Here is a 23,843-nt window from a genome sequence, read left to right on the forward strand (position 1 = left end):
AGCGCAGGTCATGATCTCAGGACTTGTGAGTTCAAGCCCCACATCTGGCTCTGTGCTGACAGCACAGAGTCTGCCTGGGATTCTGTCTGCCCCTCTTCCACTCATGCTTTCTCTGTGTCTCAGAAATAAATAAACACTTAAAAATAATAAATAGGGACGCCTGGGTGGCTCAGTCAGTTGAGCGTCCGACTTGGCTCAGGTCATGATCTCACGGTTCGTGGGTTCAAGCCCCACATCGGGCTCTGTGCTGACAGCTCAGAGCCTGGAGCCTGCTTCAGATTGTGTGTGTTCCTGCCTCTGCCCCTCCCCTGCTCATGATCTGTCTCTCTCTGTCTCTCAAAAATAAAGAAATGTTAAAATTTTTAATTAAAAAAAAATAATAATAATAAATAAAATTCACAGCACTTCCCAGGGTTCAGATACTCTTTTTAAAAGCCATTAACAAAGAAGATTCTAACTCTACGGTCACTCTTGGTCTTCAGCGTTCTACAGTGAATTTACTTAAACACACAAACTTCTAGTTGCTTGAGAATGAACGCTGACCAAAGCCAGGGTGTAGCCATTCCCCCAAGGGGCCCTGGGGCCTACAGAGGGTGGCCGGCCACACGGAGTCCCCAAGAACCCTTTGGGCCATGTTGTCCACAAACCAGAAAGAAAACAGAACCCTCTGAGCCCCACTACACGTGTGTCTGTGTGTGTGCACGTACGTGGATTGCATGTCTGCATAAGTGCACCATGCACACAGACATGTACAGATGTGCATGTCGGTCTCAAACCAAACCCGAGCCTCCCCGGTCAGTCCGCGGGCTCTTGCTGGTGCTCGCTGTTGTCTAGAGCCTTGACGAAAGTCACAGACGTGCATCCTGCTGTGTCTTCCAGGCGTGGGTGTCCAGTGGCAGAACCTCCTGAGTCCCGTCAACGTGGACGACGCCTTCTCCTTCGGGCAAGTGCTGGCCATGTTGCTGCTGGACTCTGTGCTCTACGGCCTGGTCACCTGGTACGTGGAGGCCGTGTTCCCGGGGCAGTTCGGCGTGCCACAGCCCTGGTACTTCTTCATCACGGTGAGTCTGGCAGTGAGTCTGGCAGCCCGCTTCTGCGTGCACGCGAAGCATCGTCAGGCTGGGCGAGGGGACCCTGTCCTGTGTGTAGCCAGTGAGCCGCGTGTCCCAAAAGCGCTGAGACCCTCCACTGGCCATCATGAGCCTTGAAGTCCACAGTCGGGGAGACGGGGCACGCCCCGGCCCCCCCATGTGGGACCAGCACCCACCCAACCCGGCCCCGCCTCACATAGCCTACTGGCTCTTCTGCCTCCAGAGTGACACAGCCTCTCGGGACAGCGATCGCACTGCTGGAAGCCCCAGCACAGTCCACCACCCAGAGACGGCGCGTGCTGGCCCCGGAGTGTGGAGCTGCTCAGGGCGCCATCCTGAGCACACTCCCTCCTGTAGCCCAGTGTGTGTGTGACCCGTACGCCAGATTTTATGACAGGGGGTCGTGTTGTACAAGTCTTGAAACTTGTTTGGGGTGGTTTTCTTGTTGTTTTAAGTTTATTTTATTTTGAGAGAGAGACTGTGTGCAGGGGAGGGCAGAGAGGGAGAGAGAACCCCAAGCAGGCTCCGCACCGTCAGCTCAGAGCCCGACATGGGGCCGACCTCACAAACCACGAGATCATGACCTGAGCCGAAACCAAGAGTCAGACACTTCACTGACTGAGCTGCCCAGGCACCCTGAAACTTTTTTTTTTTTTTTAGTAGTTTATTGTCAAGTTGGTTTCCATATAACACCCACTAGAAAATGATCTAGTTTCATTCTTCTGCATGTTGCTGTCCAGTTCTCCCAGCACCATGTGTTACAGAGGCTGTCTTTTTTCCGTTGGATACTCTTTCCCACTTTGTCAAAGATTAGTTGGCTGTACACTTTTGGGTCCAATTCTGAGTTCTCAATTCTAATCCATTGGTCCATGTGTCTGTTTTTGTGCCAATACCATACTGTCTTGGTGATGACAGCTTTGTAGTAGAGGCTAAAGTCTGGGATGGTGATGCCTCCCATTTGGTTTTCTTCTTGAGTATTACTTTGGCTATTTGGGGTCTTTTGTGGTTCCTTACAAATTTTAGGATAGTTTGTTCTAGTTTTGAGAAGAATGCTGGTGCAATTTGATTGGGATTGCATTGACTGTGTAGATTGCTTTGGGTAGTAATGACATTTTAACTATTTTTACTCTTCCAATCCATGAGCATGGAATGTTTTCCCATTCCTTTGTGTCTTCTTCAATTTCCTTCATAAATTTTCTATAGTTTTCATCATACAGATCTCTTACATGTTTGGTTAGGTTTATTCTTAGGTATTTTATGTTTTTTTGTACAATTGTGAATGGGATCAGTTTCTTGATTTCTCTTTCTGTTGCTTCATTGTTGGTATATAAAAATGCAACCAATTTCTGTACGTTGATTTTGTATCCTGCAACTTTGCTGAATTCATGAATCAGTTCTAGTAAGCTTCTGGTGGAAACTGCCGGGTTTTCTATGTAGAGTATCATGTCATCTCCAAAAAGTGAAAGTTTGACTTCTTCTTTGCCAATTCTGATGCCTTTGATTTCCTTTTGTTGTCTGATGGCTGATGCGAGGACTTCCAGCACTATGTTAAACAGCAGTGGTGAGAGTGGACATCCCTGTCGTGTTCCTGATCTCGGGGAAAGCTCTCAGTGTTTCCCCGTTGAGGATGATGTTAGCTGAGGGCTTCTCATAGATGGCTTTTATGATGTTTAGGTAAGTTCCTTCTATCCCAACTTTCTCGAGCGTTTTTATTAAGAAGGGATGCTGTATCTTGTCAAATGCTTTTTCTGTATCTATTGACAGGATCATATGGCTTTTATCTTTTCTTTTGTTGATGGGATGTATCACATTGATTGATTTGTGAATATTGAACCAGCCCTGTAACCCAGGAATGAATCCCACTTGATCTTGGTGGAGAGTTCTTTTTATGTGCTATTGGATTCGATTTGCAAGTGTCTTGTTGAGGATTTTTGCATCCATATTCATCAAGGATATTGGCCTGTAGTTCTCTTTTTTTGCTGGGTCTCTGTCTGGCTTGGGAATCAAAGTGATGCTGGCTTCATAAAATGAGTCCGGAAGTTTTCCTTCTATTTCTATTTTTTGGAATAGCTTGAGAAGAATGGGTATTAATTCTATTTTAAATGTCTGGTAGAATTCCCCAGGGAAGCCATCTGGCCCAGGGCTCTTATTTGTTGGGAGATTTTTGATAACTGATTTGATTTCTTCACTAGTTATGGGTCTGTTCAGATTTTCTATCTCTTCCCGCACCCTCAAACTTTTTTTAACCCACCTTAGCTATCTTAAATGCAAATGTGTGTGAATCTTTGTACAAGTATGCTTTTAGGTATCTGTGCATAATCCTAAATTTTGCTTTCGTCTTCGAATTATGTTTAAGTATCTGCAGTTTCACAAATCCCCTTCATTTTTGAGCACGTGCATAGCACCGCGTGGGGCCACCACCTTGCAGGCCATCAGCCCCTGCTGCTGGCGGGCGAGGTCAACCTGTGTGTCCACTCTCTGGTTCCACACCCTGGAGTGTTTCATCACAGCTATGGCGCCCCCATCCATAGGGGCACCGTCACTTTCCCACAGAGGCAAATGCTGACAGTTACCTGTGACACTCCATGAGCTATAACACATTCTGATTTCAAGCCGCTTAAAACCTGAGCAGTGTGTCCCTTAAGACCAACAGGCTGGGAACGCCTGGGTGACTCAGTCGGTTAAGCATCTGACTCCTGATTTCGACTTAGATCATGATCTCATGGTTTGTGGGTTCAAGCCCCGTGTCAGGCTCTGCGCTGACAGTGTGGACCCTGCTTGGGATTCTCTGTCTCCCTCTGTCTCTCACTCTGCCCTTCACGCTTGTGCTCTCTCAGTCTCTCTCAGAAAAACAACAACAAACATTAAAAAAAAAGAAAAAAAAGACCAGTAGGCTGTGGTGTGCCAGAACCATTCCAGGCATGGGATGTACCAGTGTAGAGGTGGAGGCGCCCCTGCAGGGTCTAGCTGGGAGTGGCTCTCCCAGGGCCCCGTTCTTCCCTCTTCTGTGACCCTCCCCACACCTATGTGTCATCTGTGCCCACGGGCCCCTTGAGGGCAGGGGTTCAGCGAGGCCTGTGGCTGTCTTCTCACCCGTCCCACAGCCTGGTATCGACAGAGGGCAGGGGTCATTGTCTAGATGGAGATTTGGGATCATTGTCTATACAGATGGCAAGGGTCATTGTCTAGATGGAAGGTGGGGGTCGTTGTCTAAACACAGGGCAGAGGCCACTGTCTAGGTGGAAGGCGGGGGTCCTTGTCTAGATGGAGGGCTGGGGTCATTGTCTAGATAGAGGGCGGGGGTCCTTGTCTAGACAAAGGGTAAGGGTTGTCTAGACAGATGGTGATGGTCGTTGTCTAGACAGAGGGTGGAGAAGCTTCCTCTTAGCAAGGGAAGGCTGGGCCTTTTGTCTTCTCTTGCTTCTTTCGTGCACTCGTGTGTGTCTGAGCAAGGGCCAGTCAGGCGTAGAGATGCAGACTCCCTGGCGTTTTGCCCCAACGGTGACCTGGACTAGAACACTGAGTAGCCTGCTTTGGTTTAGAGGTTTCACATTTACTTTCACCTGTGTCGCATGTGAGTGTCTGCACTACCAGCAAGCCCGTGAGGGACCGTGTGCCCAAATAGCAGGTCAGGAAAGAAGCTCAGAGCCTCCCTGGCTGGATGAGGGAGGAGCTGCGTGCAGCTGGACCCCACCCCTGCAGCAGGGCCCGGGCCGGGGCTGTTAGCTGTGTGGCGTGTCGGTGACCTTGTTGCCATTCATCACAAACACGATGAACTGACACGAGTTGGCTGCTTGAGACCCGCCTACTTTCCCCCCAGCCCTCGTACTGGTGCGGGCACCCACGGACAGTGTTGGAGAAAGAAGAAGAAGACGATGATCCAGAGAAAGTGCTCAGAACGGAGTACTTTGAGGCTGAGCCAGAGGACCTGGTGGCCGGGATCAGGATCAAGCATGTGACCAAGGTGCCACGCCCCGTGGGGTGGGCATGGATAGGGACCTCGTGCCACAGGGCTGAAACCTGCCACCTTGCCCGGGGCACTCTCTGAGCTGGTGGCCATCCCCCAGGCCTTGCTGCCCCTGGACCCCCATGGCTGCTGTCTGACCCCTCCCCAGGCCATGTTCCCAGGGCGCAGGGGTCTCAGGGTGGATCAGCCCTGCCGCAGACTTGCTGGTCCACTGCAGCGCGACAGATGTTCAGGGCAGGGTGGGGAGAGGCATGGCGTCTTTGCCCGAAACGTTCCTCCTCTGCGCTGACTGGCCGCACCGGGCACCCTCTCCTTCTGAGACCCGTCGGGCGGGTGTTCTGGAGGGGTGTTGGGGGCCGGGCAGGGCCTGAAGTCCAGGGCTGCCCTCGGCCTCTGCTGCAGGTGTTCAGAGTGGGGAACAAGGGCAAAGCAGCTGTCAGAGACCTGAATCTGAACCTGTACGAGGGGCAGATCACGGTGCTGCTGGGCCACAACGGCGCGGGGAAGACCACCACCCTCTCCATGCTCACAGGTGAGGGGCCACGGCTTCGGCTCTGGCCAGTCAGCCGCAGGTCCAGACATGGGTCACACCTCGTGCCCACCAGGGGGTGGGGTCTGGTGTTTCGGCTGAACTTCTGCCTCTGGGTCTCCTGCTTGGCCCTAGGTCTCTTTCCCCCAACCAGCGGACGGGCGTATATCAACGGGTACGAGATTTCCCAAGACATGGCTCAGATCCGCAAGAGTCTGGGCCTGTGCCCACAGCACGACGTCCTATTTGACAACCTGACCGTCGCGGAGCACCTGTACTTCTACGCACAGGTGAGCCGGCCGCTGAGCGGGCTCAGGGCATGTGGTGGTTTCGTGGGTGGTGAGCTTGGGCCCCACGGTGCAAACCCTCAGCTTTCTGCCAAGTAGAACCCACCCGGAGTGGCCCTTCGCAGACCTGCAGCAGGGCGGCGGGGAGGGAAGTCAGGGCAGCGTCACGGCACACGGAGGGCAGGAGGAGGCGCCGAGGCCGGGGGCCCCTGCCGGACGCCCCTGTCTCCCGCTGTCTCAGCTGAAGGGCCTGTCCCGCCACAAGTGCCCCGAGGAGGTGCAGCGGACGCTGCGCGCCCTCAGCCTGGAGGACAAGCGGGACTCCCTGAGCAGGTGCCTGAGCGGGGGCACGAGGCGCAAGCTGTCCATCGGCATCGCCCTCATCGCGGGCTCCAAGGTAGGCGGGCGGGAGGCCCCGGGGCCGGGCGCCGAGCACGGCGGGCAGGCGCGGGGGGGGCGGCACAGCGGCGTCGGGCTCAGGCCCCCGCGCGGCCCCGGATGCCCCGCGGGGAGCAGCCTTGTGAGGACGGAGCCGCCCGCCCCTCGGCCCGCAGGTGCTGATGCTGGACGAGCCCACCTCGGGCATGGACGCCGTCTCCAGGAGGGCCATCTGGGACCTGCTGCAGCAGCACAAGAGCGGCCGCACGGTGCTGCTCACCACGCACTTCATGGACGAGGCCGACCTGCTGGGGGACCGCGTGGCCATCATGGCCAAGGGGGAGCTCCAGTGCTGCGGGTCCCCGCTGTTCCTGAAGCAGAAGTACGGTGAGTGGGCGGGGCCCAGAGGCCGGTCGCGAGGAGGGCGCGGAAGTGGACAGTTTTCATTTGGTTCAGCCAACATCCCTCGGTGACCAGGAACGAGTGGCCCAGCGTCAGGCAAAGCAGCCGAGAGCAGTGGTGCCCTTGCAGAGGCTACACTGGCTGTCGTAGAGGCTCGTGGCCAGCGGCACATTCCCCAGCTGGTGGGTGGCACACGGTTTGCCACCTAAGTGTGGCTTTCCAGAAGGCAGCTCATGGTCTGATGCCCCAGTTCCAGCCACACCCCTCCAGTGGACGAGCCCCCTCCTCAGACACCCCCGGGACTCATGCGCCTCCTTTCCGCGGTCCCTCGTCCGGTGCACAGCCCTACCCGGTGGACGGTGACCAGACGTGGTCACCGTTGGGGCAGCCATTGTCCGGGGCTCCCTTGTGGAGAGAGCAGAGAGGGCAGATCCGGGGGACGGTTCCTGCCGCAGCCTGAGCCTGAGGTGCAGAGCCCGGCTTGGGCCTCATGTCCTTAAGGGCAGCGCCCCCAGGTCCCCCCACATCTCTGCCCGGTGGAACCTGGGAGGCAAGGCCCCGAAGATGGTGCTCTGATCCCGCCGTCCCTGCTCTCTGGCCTCTTTCCCACGAGCTGCGCTAGTCACAAGCCGAGGGCCCAGAGGGACGCAGCAGTGGGACACAGCATCACATGTTGCAGGTGCGGGCTACCACATGACGCTGGTGAAGGAGCCTCACTGTGACCCTGAGGCCGTCTCCCGGCTGGTGCGCCAGCACGTCCCCAGTGCCATGCTGGAGAGCAGAGCCGGCGCCGAGCTGTCTTTCATCCTGCCCAAGGAGAGCTCGCACAGGTGCGCGTCCTGGGGGCGCAGGCACAGCCCTGCGGGGGGCTCGGTGCGTGGGGTCCCCCACTCGTGCCCGTCAGGCTCGGCCGGCGGGGCTCCCGCCCCCACAGCGCCTGTGACGGCAGGTGGGGAACCGGTGCGGCAGAACTGGGAAAGGCTGCCAGGAAGAGGGTCTGTCGCCACGCTAGGCCCGTGGCCGCCCCCTGAGCCCAGGCTCACCGCACACGGCGCCTGCGAGCTCCTCATGGAATCATGAGTGTGTGTATCTTCTGTCTCAGGCTGTGAGCCACGTGCTGCTGCCTCATCAACAGAGGCGATTCTGGTGTGGGGGTGAGAACCCCACTCTCGATTCACGTTCGGCACCTTTGGGATATAAATCCTAAAAGTCCCTTTGATGTTGCTACGAGCTCGTTTGATGGTTTGGTTTTCGGTTCCCTGACTCTGTTGCACCCTGACTGCATCAGCACCCGCTCCAGCACCGCACACTCGTGGTTCCCCCCCAAGAATACGCCAGGGAACATCCTTCTAGAAAACTCTTGATCTAGATCCCCAGTGACTCTCCGCCCAGGTTAGGGTGCCAGTAATGGGGCCAATAGTGCCACATTTCTCCGAGGAAAGTGATGTGTGTGACCCCCCGTCAGCAGGGCAGGAGGGTGTCCGTTTCCACCACGGTTGCAGCTCTGAGTAAAGTTTTTTCAGGATTTGCGTATCCAGTGGTTGAAATGGCATTTGGTATTCCTTCCGCTCCTGCTAAGTGCAGGCCCATCTTGCCCCCATTTACGCAGCTCTCTGGACATCGTGTGTTCTGTCTGGTGCTCATGTCGTGGTCAGAGCATTTCATATGGTGACACCAACCATTTTTGCTGCAGTTTTTTCCAATTGGTTGTTGACTGGTTCTGTGGGATTTTTTTCCCCATGCACGCACTTTACATTTGATGGGTCCTATTGTGATTTTCCTCTGTGATTTTTTTCCTTAGAAAGTGCTACCCCACAGTCAAATGAGTATTCTTCAGGTTTTTTGGGTTTTTAGTTCATGTGGGCATTTACTACCAAACAGTGTCTCACAGGCCCACATACTCATGGCAGAAGGTCACATGGTGGGGGCGCCTGGGTGGCTCAGTCCGTTGAGCATCGGACTCCTGATTTTGGCTCAGGTCATGACCGCAGGGCTGTGGGATCCAGCCCCACATCGGACTCCGTACTGAGCATGGAACACGGATTCTCTCTTTCTCTCTACCCCTGTCCCCAGCTTGCACACACATACTCCTGCTCTTAAAAAAAAAAAAAAAAAAAAAAAAAAAATCACACAGGGAGAGAGAAGGGTAAACAAACCCCAACTTCAGGTTTTCAAGGAGCCAAGGCCGCTCCGCCTTCCTCTAGGCCACACAGAGGAACGTGTCACCTCCAAAGTCACCGAGAGGCAGCTCTTCACTCGAGGTCTTGTTTCCAGGTTCGAAAGTCTCTTTGCCAAACTGGAGAAGCAGCAGAAGGAGCTGGGGATCGCCAGCTTCGGGGCCTCGGTCACCACCATGGAGGAGGTCTTCCTGCGGTCAGTAAACGCGGGGGTCCATCAGTCTGGGCACGGATGCTTGTCCTCAGCGTGACGGTGAAGCGGCCCCCTGACTGTTCGGCCCAACACCCACCTGAGGGGGGCGCGCAGCCGGCACAGGCAGGGCCCCAAGTTCCCCAGGGCAGAGGGCAGTTGAGCTCAGATCTCCGGAACTCCCACCCCCACTTCATGGAGAGGATGCAGGTGGCCCCGGGGGTGGGCCTGTATTCACGATGGGGACTGGACAAGCAGGCCCCCAGAACTTCGGGTCGCAGGGAGGGCCGGGACGACGAAGGTGTTCACCCGATTTCCCTTGAATGCCTGTCTGGCAGCTGGAGGGCTAGGAACTGGAAAGGACAAAAATATGTGTGAGGTAAATGTTTTTCCATGCGGATCCTGGGACCGAGGGAGCAGAACTGTGAGTGTGTATGCGGTGTGCACATACCAGGCGGCTCGCGGGCATCCGCGCGGCCCCACCACCCACCCGGCCGCCACCTGTGCTCGCCACACACACCTGCCCGCCGGCCTCAGCTTGGCACCAAGCACCCGGACCAGGTGGCCGCCATGGTGCCCCCAGCACTCCCCTCTCTGGCTTTGACCGTCTCCCAGGGAGACCGCAGTCCCTGTGGGCAGGGGCCTTGTCTGGCTGGCTGTCCCTCATGGCTCTGCATAGCCACCATGTCTCGTGTCCTGATGGCATCTGGTGATGCGCCAGTGAGGAGACGAACCGCCAGCCAGCAGAGCCCTCAGCGGCCCCTCCTCCTCCTGACGGCCTCTGTGGGAAGCCGAGCCATGACTGCCTCCTGTGTCTTGGCATAGGGTCGGCAAGCTGGTGGACACCAGCATGGACATCCAGGCCATCCAGCTCCCTGCCCTGCAGTACCAACACGAGAGGCGGGCGAGCGACTGGGCAGTGGACAGCCACCTGTGTGGGGCCATGGACCCCACGGATGGCATTGGCTCCCTGATCGAGGACGAGTGTGCCGCCACCAAGCTCAATACTGGGGTGAGCACTGAGGGCGGGGCCGGCCGGCGCAGGAAGGCTGGGAGAGCCCTGAGCCCCACGTGTGAGCGTCCAGGGGGCAGAGGAGGGCTCCCGGAGGGTCAGTTCACTGGGAAGAGGGCAGATTGCAGCTCACACGGTCATGAGAGGGAGAAGGAAAACCAGTGCATTTTATTTTATTATTTTGTTTAAACCCAGTGCGTTTTAATCCAGCAACTGTAATATCGTTTTGTTCTAACTGGGCCGCTCGTGGAGAAGCCATCATTGCATATGGTGCTGACCGTGCTCCGTTTACTGGGAGCTTGCCGTAAGCCTGGTGTTCACTCAGTAAAGGAGAGGGCAGCACTGGTCCACTATACAGACAGAAAAGCAGGGTCTGGGTCAAGGTGGCCTGGCCTGCATGCGGGAGAGCAGCACTCTGACCCTGGAGGGGTCCCCATGCGGCCCTGTGCTCCCATGCGAGCACAGACGGAGTCCTCTGCCAGGGTGAGGAAAGGCAGAGGCCTTGGCTCCCCCAGTGCCTGCTGATGATGAGGCGGTGCCTGCCCAGCCTCCACGGCGGCGGGACCCCTCCAGGCCCGTGTCAGGACCCGCAGGGACACAGACGTGCGTGTCTCCTGTGTTACCGAAGGAGCTCCGCAAGAAGCCGTGGGGCTCAGGGCGCATGCGTCAGCTGGAGGCCCCCCAGGCGTGTGCTGGGACCACTCCTGCTGTTGGGGAGGGGGGCAGGGGTGCTCCACCGGCCCCACAGGGCAGCCGTGACAGCCCGTCCCCTCTGCCACAGCTCGCCCTCCACTGCCAGCAGTTCTGGGCCATGTTCCTGAAGAAGGCCGTGTACAGCTTGCGCGAGTGGAAGATGGTGGTGGCCCAGGTCCTGGTCCCTCTGACATGCGTCACCCTGGCCCTCCTGGCCGTCAACTACTCCTCGGAGACCTTTGACGACCCCATGCTAGAGCTGAGCCTGGGCGCCTACGGCCGAACTGTCGTGCCCTTCGCTGTCCCCGGGGCCTCCCGGCTGGACCAGCAGCTGTCGGAGCATCTGAAGGACATGCTGCAGGCCGAGGACCAGGAGCCGCGGGAGGTGCTGGGTAAGGGGCGGGCGGCCCCGGGGCTCGGGCCGGGTTTGGAGCCCAGCCTCCAACGCAGGCACCGCAGGCATTCGAGGGGGTCAGCTCCTTGCTGTCTACGCACCGTGGGATGTTTAGAAGCATCCCTGACATTGCATCCCCTCTCCCCACGCATCCTGACAGCCACAGCTGCCTCCAGACATCACCACTAGAGTCAGGAAGGCACGAGGCAGCATCTAGGACTAAGGTTTGCCCGGGGGATGGGGGGGGGGGGTTAGCATTTAGGTTCTGTGTTGGGGCTTTGGAGGTGAACCATGAAACCTGTGGTGCTTCTGTTGCCCTTTGTTGGCCAGGCTGGTCACAGCACGCACCGAGGTGACACGGTGGTCCCTTCCGGTGGTCCCTACCAGCACCTCAGCCTGAAGCACCTGCCTCCCTGTTTGTGGCAGTCAGAGCAGGGCTCGAGCGTGGGCCAGACGAGCCAGACGGCCGGATGTGTGGGAAGGTTGCCTCGGCTTGCTGCTCCCTCCCCCTGCTGGCCCGCAGCCCTGAGACTCAGGACCGGGTTGCTGTTTAGGAGAAGGCTGAATGCCTCTCCATCCTGGAACCAGCCTGCCGTGCAGGGGACGCTGCCGCCAGGTCATAGCCTCTGCTGCCCAAGTCCCAGGGCAGCCCTGCCCACCCTTGCGGCCTGGATTAGCCCTCATAGGCAGCAGTGGGTGCTCCCATCACCTCGGTGTGCCCCCCGCCTTGTTTGCTGGCTGTCCCCCTGCCTGGTCCAAAGGTTTCAGGACTCTGTGACACATGGTGGCTCTGGAGAATTCGGGACACACCCTCAGATGCCCCTGGCCTGAGTGCTTCTAGAAGGCCGAAGTGTCTGTTCCCTCGTCGAGCATGCCACCTTTTGGTTTTGTCCACCTCCCTGTGGGTCTTGTTTCGCTGCATTTACGGCCATCAGATTCTTTCCCTTCTGTAATGGCAGCCGCGGCCCCATTGGCGGAGCCTTTGTAACTCTTAACATCGGGGCTCCCGGACACGTCCCTGCCCCCTCACTGCTCCTGGGGCCTGCAGGGCGGGTGTCCCCCCGGCCCCATTTACAGGCCGGAGCAGTGAGGGTGGTGCTCTCGTGGGTGACCCCAGCACCCCTGCCAGAGGCCTTCTCCCCAGGTCCCCGCCACGGAGCCCAGTGGGAGCCAGCAGGGCTGGGGCGGGTCCTGGCTGCCCGGAACTCCAATGCCCAGAGGGTCCAGCACCGGAAGTGGGGGTTTGCTGGGGTTCTTGTGGGTGAGGAGGGAATCCTCCTCCTCCCTGGGCCCCATTCCCTCAGGCCGCTCTTTCTAAAGACCACCGGGTTTTCCTGATTATGTAAGTGCACTTACACATCCCACAGAAACTGGAAAACCAGAGAAATGGGAGGTCCTGTCTATTCGCACCCCTTGAGGGCACTCCCCACCCCCCCTGCACCTGCTGGCCCGCCCAGCTGCCCACAGGAGGTCTGCCTCTTGGAGTCTCAACTTCTCCGGAGTGGCCTCCTCCCAGCCTGGCTGGCGCTGGCTCCCTTTAGCCTCAGGGGGCATTTGCGGGGCAGAAAGTGGAGGTTGCTCCTCCTGCTTGGCCTCGCGTGGCCACAGGGTGCCCGCTCGGCCAGGCACCGCCGCGCCCGTGACGTGGCCTCGCGGCCTGTGGGCTCCCTCAGAGCAGAAGGTGGCGCCTCCTTGCCGCGGCTCCTTCCGGCGTCCGGAGCTCCCCGGAGCGGGCGTCTCGGGCACGTGGCCCAGGGCTGTTTTCCCACTGACCCTGCCCTTGCCCCCAGGTGACCTGGAGGAGTTCCTGATTTTCAGGGCCTCGGTGGAGGGAGGCGGCTTCGACGAGCGGTGCCTGGTGGCCGTGTCCTTCAGAGATGTCGGCGGGCGGACGGTTGTCACCGCCCTGTTCAACAACCAGGCGTACCACTCCCCGGCCACCGCGCTGGCTGTGGTCGACAACCTTCTGTTCAAGCTGCTGTGCGGCCCTCGGGCCTCCATCGTGGTCTCCAACTACCCGCAGCCCCGCAGCGCCCTGCAGGCCGCCAAGGACCAGTTCACCGAGTATGTGCCCCGCCCCCGCCCCGGCCCCCGCCCCGGCCAGGGCCCTGCCCCCACCCGTCAGGGCCTCTCACCAGCACCGCCGGGGGCCACCGAGGGCCATGAAGCGTAGTCTGTGCCTTCAGGAAGCTTCTGGGTTTGGGCCGGGGAACCTCTGCCCCACGTCCTCCCCAGGCCTCCATGCCCACCCTTCCCTCAGACAGCGGATAAGCTGGCAAGACCCTAACCCACGTTACAAAGTCTCCGAGGGGCCACTCCTGAGGACCTGGGGGACAGCTGTGCCTTCTTCCCAAATCTGCACCGGCCCCTCCTGGCCTCTGGGCCCAGGGGCCCCAGCACAGGCTTGAGCCCGCGCGCCTGTGTGTATGAACCAGCATACAGAACACAGCGAGGTCAGGTATCGCTGCCCCGGGTGGCCTCGAATCAGGGAGCCTGTGGGCCTCTCCCTTCTCAGGTCTTGTCAGGAGATGGTGTGTGTAGGATTCCCCCATGGTGGTTACAGAGCCCCCAAAACCCTAGGACGGTCCAGAGGAAGCCGATAAAATCTATTTCTGAACAGGAACAATGACTCCATGTGGGGCAGTTAACTAATAGGGAGGGAGCAGCTCCATCTCCCCCCCCACCCCCCGCCCGGCAGCAGCTCTCTGCTCTCCTTGTCCTTCCAGGAACAGGCAGGCACACAGATGAACGCTCGCGGTGGAGCGGACTGGGGTTCTGGACACCGCACAGTCCTGGGAAGGAGCCTCGACTCCCATGGGGCCGGGGAGACAGGCCTGCGGGGCCCTCAGACCCTGGCAGGGTGGTCAGCAGCTGCAGGCGGGGTGGGGGACTATGCTGGGGACATGAAGAGTGGCAGCTCCCCCCACCCCCATGGGCCCTGGGTGAGGAGACCCCCAGGTCAGGCTGAGGACGGCGGGCGTGGTGGACGGGGCAGCAGGATTTTGGTTCCATTTCAGCAGCTTTAGGAGATGGAGTTCTGCACCTGTTTGTGCTGAAGCGTCTTTCGTATGCTCAGAATTTGATATAATTGATGCACAAAGTTACTTTAGTCCCAGTTGTGTCTGAAAGGATGGCCCCAGAGAGCCTGGCTACCACCCGTCATCACCCTCATCGCGAGTAGTTAAGAGTGTTTTTCCTTGTGGTGAGAAGTTTTAAGATCGTGTCTGAGCAACTTTCAAATAAGCAATCCAGTGTTGAGTTGACCTTAACCATAGTCCCCATGCCCTACGTGGTGTCCCCAGGACTTACTTATTATTTTATGACTGGAAACCTGTTGACACCCTTCACCCACTTTGCCCACCCCTGGCAGGCACCAGTCCTTTCTCTGTATCTGTGAGGCCTTTTTGTTTTCGTTTTGTTTTTAGATTCCATATATAAGTGAGATCAGATGATTGAGATCAGATGATACTCGGCTTTCTCTGTCTGACTTAACTCAGCAGGGTGTCCTCAAGGTCCCTCACGTCACAGAGAGCAGGCTCTCCTTCTCTCTTGTGGCTGGAAAATACTGTGTTGTGTGTAGAGCAGTCTGTCCACTCGCCTGCCCTGTCGACAGACGTGTTGTTGTTTCTGCCTTGGCTGTTGTAAATAACACGGCTATGAGCTTGGGGGGCAAGAAATCACTGCAAGTTGGCAATTTCATTTTCTTCTTTTTTTAAAACATTTTACTTTAGAGAGTGCACGCGAGTGAGGGGGAGAGAGCCCCAAGCAGGCTCCACTCTCTATGCAGAGCACAATGTGAGGCTTGATCCTAGGACCCTGGGATTGTGACCTACGCCAAAATCAAGAGTCTGATGTCCAACTGACTGAGACACCCAGGTGCCCATGACCTCATCCTCTGTAGACAACCACCCAGGGGAGCAATTGCTGTGTCATCGTGTACTTCTGTCTTTAACTTTGTTTATATACATAACTTTTATAATGTTTATTTTTGAGACAGAGAGCGTGAGCAGGGGAGGGGCAGAGAGAGAGACACGGAATCTGAAGCAGGATCCAGGCTCCAAGCTGTCAGCACAGAGCCCGATGTGGGGCTCGAACCCATGGACCATGAGATCATGACCTAAATCAGTCAGACACTTGACCAACTGAGCCACCCAGGCACCCCTATTTTTAACTTTCTGAGGAGCCTGCCCCCTGTTCTGCAGAGTGGCTGCACCAGCTTGCATGCCCGCCTGCGGGCACAGGGGCCCCTCCCCCGCATACACACCAACACATTCTCTCCTGTCTTGTTGATGCTGGTCGTTCTGGCTGGGGCAGATGATCTCTCCTTAGGCTTTGGTTTGCATTTCCCTGGGGGTTAGTGACGCTGAGCACCTTTCCATGTGCCTCTGGGAGCACAGTGTAATCTTACTGGACGTTCCATCACACCCCAAGGAGCCCCATGGCGCCAAAGCCACCCCCCCCCCACCGTGCCCCCATCTCCTTTGGCACGTGGCCTCCACTCTACTCCTGTCTCCGTGCATTTGCCTGTACTGGACATTTCATATGGATGGAATCTTCTAACAAGAAGTTCGGTGACTGGCTGCTCTCACTTTTCAGGGCTCATCTGTGCCGTAGTTGTATCTGCAATTCCCTTTTTTTTTTTTTTTTTTTTTTGGCCAAATAACATCCACGTGTTGAAGCCCCGCGTGTTGAGACAGACAGGAGGTTTTTGAGCAACATAGTAATGCCATCAGCCGTGGTTTCTGGAAGGTGTTGCTGGCACCCGAATGCATAATGCACCTGATGGGGGTGGGGGGGGGTGAGCGACTGCAGCCGTGCACACGGCAGTGGGGGGGTCCGACTAGGGCAGGGCAGGGCCAGCCAGGCAGGGGGTCCTCAGGAGACGTGGGAAAGGCAGTGATGGTAAGGCCATCACTGGAGTGGGGGGCACGGGGGATGCAGGGACAGCTTGGAGGTGACTGGGAGAGTGGCCCCTCCATCACTGCTCAGGAAGCCCAGAGGAGGAGCCATTCTGGCGGGGAGGGGTTTTCCTGGCTCTGAGACACCCCCCCACACACAACCGCTCTGGCACTCCCTCTTAACCTCCTTTAGTGCCTGGGCCACTCCATCACGTTTGGATGGTGACCAAGAACCCAGTGAATGTCCCCTACTTCCCAGACTCACTGTGCTCTGTCCTTGACCTGCGCTGTCCCCCCCCCACACACCTCTGCAGGGGCCGGAAGGGATTTGATATCGCCCTCAACTTGCTCTTCGCCATGGCGTTCCTGGCCAGCACCTTCTCCATCCTGGCAGTCAGCGAGAGGGCCGTCCAGGCCAAGCACGTCCAGTTTGTGAGCGGGGTCCATGTGGCTACTTTCTGGCTCTCCTCTCTACTGTGGGACCTCATGTCCTTCCTCGTCCCCAGTCTGCTGCTGCTGGTGAGGGCTGTGTGGTGCGGGGCCCCTCCCCTGCCCGTCCCGGGGCCCTGCCTTGGCACCCCTGCACGGATCACAGGTCCACGCTGGCAGCTTGGCCCCCGTTCTGGGAGGATGGCTGGGAATGCCCCCGGTAGCACCCCTGGTCTGTGTCCGTACCCCCAGCCTTGCCCCACTGTGGCGGGCAAGGCCCGGGCGCAGGGTGCCCTGGTGACCGCTCCAGCCACAAAGGGGAGAAGGGGGGACGTCGTCAAGGAGGGTCTCAGGGCTGAAGCCTCGGAGACAGACAGGGCCTCCGGGCACCACCTACCTCTGTGCTGCCACAGGTGGTGTTCAAGGCCTTTGACGTGCACGCCTTCACTCGGGACGGCCACCTGGCCGACGCCCTGCTGCTGCTCATGCTCTACGGCTGGGCCATCATCCCCCTCATGTACCTGATGAACTTCTTCTTCTCGGGAGCAGCTACTGCCTACACAAGGCTCACCATATTCAACATCCTGTCGGGCATAGCCACCTTCCTCATGGTCACCATCATGCGCATCCCAGGTGGGGGCCTGGAGACCACGCCCGGCCCCCCCGGGCGCCACCAGTGCGGCCACTGGGCCAGCCCACACTCAGGCCCCTCTGCCAAAGGTGGTCCTGCTGGGCCGGCAGCGGGCGGCTGTGCCTGGCGGTTTCAGCAGGGGTGGGGGGCGCCCAGAGAAGGAGGTGCTGGCCTGGGAGAGCCTGGTGCCACATCCAGGGGGCGTCACCCAGCCAGGCGTCCGGCCCATATGCCCTCCAGATCTGTGTCCCCCAGCGCCCACTGGTCTGTGCCCTCCCCACAGCGGTGAAATTAGAAGAACTTTCCAGAACGCTGGACCACGTGTTCCTGGTGCTGCCCAACCACTGTCTGGGGATGGCGGTCAGCAGCTTCCACGAGAACTTCGAGATGAGGAGGTACTGCACCTCCTCAGAGGTGGCGGCGCACTACTGCCGGAAATACAGTGAGTGTCTGGCCCGCGGCTGCCCCTCCCCACCCCCCACCCTGCCTGGCTCCCTCCCTCAGCTTGGGTGGGTGCCTGGGCAGTGTACAGTGTGCACCGCCTCCAGGCTGCCCACCGAGCCCTCCTCTGTGACCCTCACTCCAGGCTCTGGCTCTGCCTTTACGCGGGCCACCTGCCCAGCGTCTGTGCATCTCAAACCTCCCTCTGCCTTTCTCCTGTAAGGACGTCTGTCCTTGGATTTCCGGCCCCGAGCTCAGGATCTCAGTACACCTGCAAAGACCCCTTTCCTAAGTGGGATTGTGTACAGGTTCTGGCCATTAGGACGTGGACGTGGACGTGTCTTTCTGGGGCCACCTTTTGGGCCCCCACACGCCCTTCCTGTGCCTTGAACTGTCTTCCGCGGTGGCAGCTGTCACCGCTGACCATGGCAAGGCAGGGAGGGGGGTGTCACATCTTCACATCCCGGTGTCATCCCCAAGGGAGGAAGGGGCATGCGAGTGAGCAAGGGTGTGACCCAGTCACCTGTCATAGGCACCCCTTGCAAGGTAAAACTGCCCCAAAATGCGGGCCATTCCCGGGACTTCTGCGTGGCAGTGACAAATGGATCCTGGGCCTTCGGGGACTCCGTCGGAGGCCAGTGGGGTGCTCGGGGCCAGCGCCACGCTCACTCCCTTGCCCACACAGACATCCGGTACCAGCAGAACTTCTACGCATGGAGTGCCCCGGGGGTCGGCAGGTTCGTGACCTCCATGGCTGCTTCCGGGTTTGCCTACCTCAGCCTGCTCTTCCTCATTGAGACTGACACGCTGTGGAGGCTGAAGACCTGCCTCTGTGCCTTCCGGAGGAGGCGGGCGCTGGTGAGTGGGTCCCGTGCGCTCCCCACACCCCCACCGGCCTCGGCCAGGGCCGCAGCCGCCCAGGCTGCCTGGGCCCTCGTGTTTGCCACACACATCCCACCCCCCAAACAAAACCTGCTGAGCCCGCGCTGGACGTACACGTGAACCCAGGGCGAGGCGGCCGCTCTCACATAAAGACCCCCTGGGAAGGACTTTCTGTCCACGCAGTACAGCCCCCCCACACCCTCAGCCAAGTTTCATGGCTTTCTCGATGCGTCCTGCTCGGGCCTCTGTCCTTGGCCGTCTGCATCTCAGTGCCAGTGTCAGCCCTTAGGTCCACCCAGCCATCCCTGTGAAAGCCCTGGGTCCATACCTAAGGAGTTTCAGAGACCCCACCCTCGGTCGCGTGGAGAAGGACCCCCTTACTGGAGCTCACGCATGCGTGTTTTTCTGGAACAATTAGACGGAAGCGTACTCTCGGACATCGGTGCTTCCTGAGGACCAGGATGTGGTGGACGAGAGGAACCGGGTCCTGGCGCCCAGCCCCGACTCGCTGCCGGACACTCCTCTGGTTATCAAGGAGCTCTCCAAGGTAAAGCAGGCCCGCCCCGCGCCGTGCGGCGCCACCCTGTGCCGCTGCCTCCAGCCCCAATGCCCACCGCCCGCAGGTGTATGAGCAGCGGACGCCCCTGCTCGCTGTGGACAAGGTCTCCCTCGCGGTCCAGAAAGGAGAGTGCTTCGGCTTGCTGGGCTTCAACGGAGCCGGGAAGACCACGACCTTCAAAATGCTGACCGGGGAGGAGACCATCACGTCCGGGGACGCGTTTGTCGGGGGCCACAGCATCAGCTCTGAAATCGGGAAGGTGGGTGTGGGGGCGGTGCCCTGGCAGCAGGGATGCGCTCATAGTTCAGGGATGGCAGCACGAGCCAGTGACCAGGGGTAGAGCGAAGCAAACGACAGGGAGGGGAGAGGACAGGAAGAGAAGAGGCCCCCTTGTCCTGGCCAGGCTGGCGGGCCAAGGCCAGGCCCTCCCTGAGAAGCCGCCGTCTGGACCCAGGGGCATGGAGCTCGCAGCATTCTGTGGCCTGTGTGCGCAGATTTATCGTAACGGTGCCCTGGGCTGTTCAGAACTGGCGTTGCACCAAAGCCGGATAAAAGGTCAGCGACCAAGCACACTGGTAGGAGTATCATAGAGCCCGTGGCACAGCGAGGAGCCCCGGCCAGTATCTGCCCGCCCCGAGAGGCACCGCCCTGCCCGGCTCTGCCGAGGGCATGCTGTGCTCCCTAGGCATGGCTCTCAGGGCCTCGCCGCGTGAGGGGAGGAGCCGAGGCCCGGGGCACCCATGGCAGGGGCGTCCTAGGAGACTTCTCCACATGGGGCCGAGTCCCCAGGGCTGTGGGGCCAGGCTGCCCCCCCACTGCCTCTACCACTGGAGGTTGGGTGGAAGGCTCTGGGTGCCTGGGGAGGAACAGAAAAGAGTCCGTGCCTGGCAGCGACCCTGTGTCCTGGGGGCTTCTGGCCACCCCGTCCCCAGAGAGCAGCCCGTGCTGTGGAGGAAGGCCTTCCTCTCAGGCCCCTGAGGAGCCCCCAGGCCGTGTTCAGGGCCCATGCGCAGCACACACACGGAGAAACAAAGGAGACATAGCCCCGTGTCTACAGCCCCACACGCAGGTTCCCGCAGGAGAAACAAGCCCACCGCCTGAGCTGTGCAACTGTGGGCCCAGGTTATAAAACACCTCTGTGCCTCGTGGTTATGGGAATAAGCAAGATTAGAAACACTTGCGAGTGACCCACAGGCTGGGTAGGGAGAGGACTCGTGTGTGCATCCAGTCTGAGTGCCAGGGGGACGGTACTGAACTGATGGGGCCACAGCCGAGAGCGTCCCAGGCCGACTGATCACAGGCTCTGCGGGCCTAGGAACGGCCAGGAGGGCGCGGAAAGAGCCCCCGTGGCTGCGATCCACGGTCCCCCGCCAGCCAGAGGGGTCAGGGAGAAGGTGCCGGCCCCACAGGGCCCTGGCACTGCTGGACGGGGCCCGCCGCCCAGAGCCCTGCCACCACGCCACCTGGCCGGGCGACACGCCACCCCAAAGGTGCTGCCAGCAAATGTGTCCTCCATCAGAGAGAAAAGAGAAGCAGGCTTAGCGCAGGTCACGTGCCTGTTACACGTCGGATGAGCAGAGGAGCCGTTGCACGGCAGATATCCTCACAGCAGTGACTTGTGCCGTCGGTTCCTTCCTGCTCCCGCCCACCGCCGTGCACCGTGGGAGCCTGGGCCCTGGCCCATCTCTGAGCCTTCGGCATGGGGCAGTATGTGTGCTTCCCTGAGCTGGCCAAGCGCCTCCTGTGTCCCTGACAGAGCACAGCGTGCTGGCCATGAGCTGTGGGCGGCCGCGGACACACCTGCCGGGGCAAGCCGGGGGGCTCCCCTCTGACTCACTGCATCTTGCCTCCAGGTGCGGCAGCGCATCGGCTACTGCCCCCAGTTCGACGCCCTGCTGGACCACATGACGGGCCGGGAGACGCTGGTCATGTACGCCCGGCTCCGGGGCATCCCCGAGCGCCACATCAGCGCCTGCGTGGAAAACACGCTTCGGGGCCTGCTTCTGGAGCCTCATGCCAACAAGCTGGTCAGGACATACAGGTGCGCCGGTGCTCGGGTCCCCTGCCCTGCCCCACGTCTCCCCAGGGGACACTCGGGAGTCCCCCTTACCATAAAGCCGGGGACAGTCATACGGGCCAGGGGCCAGAGCTCCCACCTGTTGTTCTGGCACCAAATGAGGGTTGGGGGGCGTGACCCAGGCAGTGCCGGGTGTCAAGGGGCTGCCCCACCAGTTCCTGCCCCTGGAGGCAAGGCCGGCGGTGAGGGGGTGCCAGGCCCGTCAGGCCCCCCTCAGGCATGGCGTGCGGGCTGAGCACCCTGGGCACGGTTCTCTGTGCGGCTTTGCTGGCAGCATGCTCCCCTCGTTGCTGTTCACCTGGGGCGCCCGGCAGTCCCTGGGCCCGCCCGATGCCGGGACACGGGGAGCCCGTGCTATCCCCCGCGCTTCACCCCGGCCTCTCTGCCCCAGTGGTGGCAACAAGCGGAAGCTGAGCACCGGCGTCGCCCTGCTTGGAGAGCCTTCCGTCATCTTCCTGGATGAGCCGTCCACTGGCATGGACCCCGTGGCCCGGCGCCTGCTCTGGGACACCGTGGCACGGGCCCGCGAGTCAGGCAAGGCCATCGTCATCACGTCCCACAGGTAGAGCCGGGGTCTCTAGGGGTCAGCGGAAGAGCCAGGACAAGGGCTGGCTGGGAGGGGCTGATGGAGAGAAGACCTGCTAGCAGCAGGTTCAGAGTCTGTGCGGAAAGTCCCCAGGCTTAGCCACGTGGGCCACCCCCTGAACACGGGAATCAGGAACAGTTTGATCTGGCCGACAACACCAGCCCATCTGTGTGACCTCTGACACGGGAGGCAGGCATCAGCGCCCCCGGCCCCGTGTCAGGCCTCTGCCCCTCTCCCCAGCATGGAAGAATGTGAGGCCTTGTGCACCCGGCTGGCCATCATGGTGCAGGGCCAGCTCAAGTGCCTGGGCAGCCCGCAGCACCTCAAGAGCAAGTTTGGCAGCGGCTACTCCCTGCGGGCCAAGGTCCGGAGCGAGGGGCGGCAGGAGGCGCTGGAGGAGTTCAAGGCGTTCGTGAACCTGACCTTCCCAGGTGTGTGCCGCTGCACAGAGGGCCTCCGCGCCTCGTCCCTGCCGAGCCCCACGCCCCTGACCCCTGGGAGGAGGGCCGTGATTCCAGGGTCCCCGGGGCCGCTCTCCCTGGCCCCGCGGCCCGGCCCTCACGGGGACACGCGGTGTCCTTGCTGCAGGCAGCGTCCTGGAGGATGAGCACCAAGGGATGGTCCATTACCACCTGCCCGGGGGTGGCCTCAGCTGGGCCGAGGTGAGCACGGGCCCGGCCAGCCTAGCTTGGGCGGGGGAAGGCCTTTCCAGCAATGACTCCTTCTGTGAAGGAGGGTCACTTAGTTTCTGCTCTAGCTCTCATCCCCAAATCTGCTAGATCTGGAGGTTCCCTTGAGTCAGAAACAATTTGGCGTAAAAAAGAAAACTGGCCCACAGAGAGGACATAGCTTGCCCAAGGTCATGCTCTGAGCTGGCAAGATTCGGGGGAAGCCTGGGCTCCTGGTGTGACTCACAGGCCCTGCTCCCCCGAGGGCTGGCTCCCTGCGGGTGCTCCACCTGGGGCAGGGCTGGGACTCCGGAGCCTCACCACCCCTGTGGCCAGAGGACTCCCACACCGCGAGGACCCCCGCCGGGCTTGCTCACAGCAGTCTGTCTGCTCCCATAAGGTGTTTGGTGTCCTGGAGAAGGCCAAGGAGAAGTACGCGGTGGACGACTACTCCGTGAGCCAGATCTCACTGGAGCAAGTGTTCCTAAGCTTTGCCCATCTGCAGCCGCCCGCCGAGGATGAGGGGCCCTGAGGAGCCAGCAGGGGCGGGGCAGGGGGCGCGCAGGTGGGCGTCCCCTCCCTCCCAGCTCATCTTACCCTGCACCTTTATTTCTAATCACTGTTTTCTATAATGGACACGAGAATCAAGGCACAGTAGGGACCGGGGCCTCGGCGCCCTCACGCTGGGAACCAGCATGCAAACGTCCACGTCCAGGGCGGGCGCCGAAGCCCCTCTCTGGACCTCAGGACCCAGCCAGGAGCGGTCCAGCAGCCCGTGCTGGCACGCTTGGGGGTCTCTGGGCAGAGAGCCACTCAGGAAGGGGCTGCAGCTGACCCAGGGGCTGAATTCGCTGAAGCACTCATGAGGAGGGCACCAGGACACCCCCACGGTCGCACATGGCACGGAGCCTCCCCCGGAGCTGGGACAGGAAGCCGGCTGGACAGCGGGAAGCAGGGCTCGCCAGGCTGCCCGGAGTGGAGACGAAGCCATGCGTGGCCGTCCACGACGCAGGCGCTGGCTGTGACGAGGCACCGCAGTCTTCCCTCCCAGGGCGTCCTGGGGGTCCCCGCGCCACAGAGCGTGGACACCGTGCCGGGTCCGGCTGACCCGGCGCCCAGCCTCCCCGAGTCAGCTGGGGCCGGGAGAAGGCGGCCCCTCGTTCCTGAGAGGGGCTTCCTGAACAGCCGCCCACAGGAGAGCAGCTGGGGACCAGGGCGGGACCGAGGAGGGTGCACCTGATGCGCGGTGACTCTGTCCAGAGAATAAAGTCTGGGAGGGAACATGGCCATGTCTGTGAGTCACATGAGATGGGGGGCACGGGCCCAGTCCCTGTCAGGCCTAGCACTGACCTCCCGGATCAAGTTGCACACAGACGAAAGAGCAAGAGCTTGGTTCTGCCAGGTACACGGTAACTTCCAGAACTCACCGCCAGGGGCTGGAGGAGTAAGCCAGACCTGCTGGACTGAAGCAGGTTAAACAGGCACCTGGCACCCCCTTGGTCTACACGAGAAAGTGGGAGCGCAGGGGTGTTGTGGGAAGGGGTGGCCCTGG

General features: G+C 60.0%; 1 protein-coding gene across 1 annotated transcript in view; it reads left to right on the forward strand.

Annotated features, from left to right (window-relative positions):
• The window catches only part of ABCA3 (ATP binding cassette subfamily A member 3), a 44,718-nt gene extending 21,142 nt beyond the window's left edge, over positions 1-23,576 (forward strand). Inside the window, exons 12-33 of the mRNA XM_039246814.1 lie at positions 880-1,061; positions 4,912-5,055; positions 5,461-5,590; positions 5,723-5,877; positions 6,116-6,271; positions 6,429-6,639; positions 7,334-7,484; positions 8,929-9,027; positions 9,847-10,033; positions 10,815-11,118; positions 12,911-13,184; positions 16,333-16,537; positions 16,861-17,080; positions 17,362-17,520; positions 18,205-18,377; positions 18,820-18,948; positions 19,025-19,219; positions 20,814-21,001; positions 21,429-21,599; positions 21,864-22,054; positions 22,212-22,285; positions 22,692-23,576. Coding sequence (XP_039102745.1) covers positions 880-1,061; positions 4,912-5,055; positions 5,461-5,590; positions 5,723-5,877; positions 6,116-6,271; positions 6,429-6,639; positions 7,334-7,484; positions 8,929-9,027; positions 9,847-10,033; positions 10,815-11,118; positions 12,911-13,184; positions 16,333-16,537; positions 16,861-17,080; positions 17,362-17,520; positions 18,205-18,377; positions 18,820-18,948; positions 19,025-19,219; positions 20,814-21,001; positions 21,429-21,599; positions 21,864-22,054; positions 22,212-22,285; positions 22,692-22,823 — 3,830 coding nt within the window. The 3' untranslated portion in view covers positions 22,824-23,576. The remainder of the gene's footprint in view (positions 1-879; positions 1,062-4,911; positions 5,056-5,460; positions 5,591-5,722; positions 5,878-6,115; positions 6,272-6,428; positions 6,640-7,333; positions 7,485-8,928; positions 9,028-9,846; positions 10,034-10,814; positions 11,119-12,910; positions 13,185-16,332; positions 16,538-16,860; positions 17,081-17,361; positions 17,521-18,204; positions 18,378-18,819; positions 18,949-19,024; positions 19,220-20,813; positions 21,002-21,428; positions 21,600-21,863; positions 22,055-22,211; positions 22,286-22,691) is intronic.
• The last annotated feature ends 267 nt before the right edge of the window (positions 23,577-23,843 follow it).

The sequence above is a fragment of the Hyaena hyaena genome, unplaced genomic scaffold (assembly GCF_003009895.1).
Source record: "Hyaena hyaena isolate Hyena2069 unplaced genomic scaffold, ASM300989v1 scaffold_285, whole genome shotgun sequence".
NCBI lineage: Eukaryota > Metazoa > Chordata > Mammalia > Carnivora > Hyaenidae > Hyaena > Hyaena hyaena.